The following is a 1,508-nucleotide window of genomic DNA, read 5'->3' as shown; positions in this document are numbered from 1 at the left end:
ATTCGAATCTACACCAATGGCCTTCGGGACAGGACCAGATGTGTCGAATCGTGACATTGGTTACAAGTGTATTGAGGGCAATATCCAGATGGTATTTTCGCGAGCCATCTTCATTGACCGCATTGGCAGTCTGGAGGATGAATTCACGAGGGCCGTTTCGTTTATAACCATGAGTATTGACAGCGATGGGAACCTGGTATACGGCCTCAGTGGAGTCACGAAGCGGACTATCGGAGTTAAGATCAGAAAGCAAAGCCTCTCCTAAGCCAGCTACAGTTGAGATTAGCCTGCCGACACCTTTTCCCATGGCAGTGCCAATAGCAACGACCAGGGAGACGAGTTTGAGGTCCTGCACGACGATGCCCAAGTTTGTCAGGCTAGTTTCGAACCAACCTTCGAAACCATGACCGACAATACCATTAGGCAAATATCTAGACCGCTCTAAACGCTCAAAAAATTTGCGCATTTTATCCGGAGCCCAGGATGCATCACCAGTGATGGTTTGGATGTTATGCCAATCACTCCTATGAGGATAAACACTAATCAAAGCATTATGGGAGGCGCAGCCTCCGAGCGTTCCTGCTCTTGGGTATAGAATTCCCAAAGGTTTGGCATCTGCATCTGCAGCTGCTCCGACATGGAATTGGCCATCGGGTTTCCCATAAGTAAATTTGGAATCTTTCTCTTGGCGTTCGAGATCAGAGTAATGGTTAACCCAATAGTCCCAGCGCATTTCTTGGTATTCACTCGATTGCAGATGAAGAGCTGGGGTTTGATACACTGTGGAATCGCCTTGGTCATCGCCAGCTTCGATCAGAAGGACTTTATGCCCTGCAAGAGCAAGCCTAGATGCGAGAGGGCCCCCGCCGGGGCCAGATCCGACAATGACATATTCATATTCCTCTGTGGTATTGGACGATTGACGTTTTTCGTAGGTAGCATGGATGTGGTTGTGATGCCTTCCATGGAAAATTATCAGAAGGGTCAGTATCCCACAATTTCACATCTTCATCCGATGAGCACTTGACACTTACGTCGCAGCCAGCACGTCAGAGGTGACGAGGGCGAGCAAGCCTAGACCATGTCGAAAGAGCATATTCTCAAGAAACTTTAACCACCGTAACTGGAATATTGTACAGACCCGCTGCCAGCTTTAAAAACCGCAGCCTCGCAAAGGCGAGGTGTTTGAAGTTGCAAATGCTGGAAAACGAAGGTAGAAACAAGAAAAGAAATAGAATATAGAAACGAGAGGCGATATCCGTAGGTATAAGTAGTTAAGGTACCAAGCGACCAACTTCACCGTCCGATCATTTGATTTCACTTGGGAGGTCAAATTATTTCAAATAACCCCTTAACCTGGAGCTCCTAGAATAGCGGGAAGCAGCTCATACTTCAGAGTCCGGAGGACATCGCTCAGGGCTAAAAACAACCCCCCAGGAGCTAGCGCTGGAGCTGCGGCCCCCTCATTGTATACGGATGTCCACAAGTAGTATTACTCAAATCCGGAA

The 1,508-nt window shown here is 48.0% G+C and overlaps 1 protein-coding gene across 1 annotated transcript; it reads right to left on the bottom strand.

The window, feature by feature from the left end:
- Positions 1 to 60: 60 nt before the first annotated feature.
- HCAG_02745 (predicted protein) lies at positions 61 to 1,096 on the bottom strand (the record flags this gene model as incomplete). The annotated part of the gene is made up of 3 exons (XM_001542524.1): positions 61 to 227; positions 394 to 959; positions 1,035 to 1,096. 3 exons carry the CDS (start codon positions 1,094 to 1,096, stop codon positions 61 to 63), a joined length of 795 nt encoding a protein of 264 aa, XP_001542574.1.
- Positions 1,097 to 1,508: the final 412 nt, after the last annotated feature.

This window comes from Histoplasma capsulatum, genomic scaffold (genome assembly GCF_000149585.1).
Source record: "Histoplasma capsulatum NAm1 scaffold_2 genomic scaffold, whole genome shotgun sequence".
NCBI lineage: Eukaryota > Fungi > Ascomycota > Eurotiomycetes > Onygenales > Ajellomycetaceae > Histoplasma > Histoplasma mississippiense.
The sequence above is the reverse complement of the archived record's forward strand: the minus strand, read 5'-3'. Positions and strand labels throughout refer to the sequence as shown.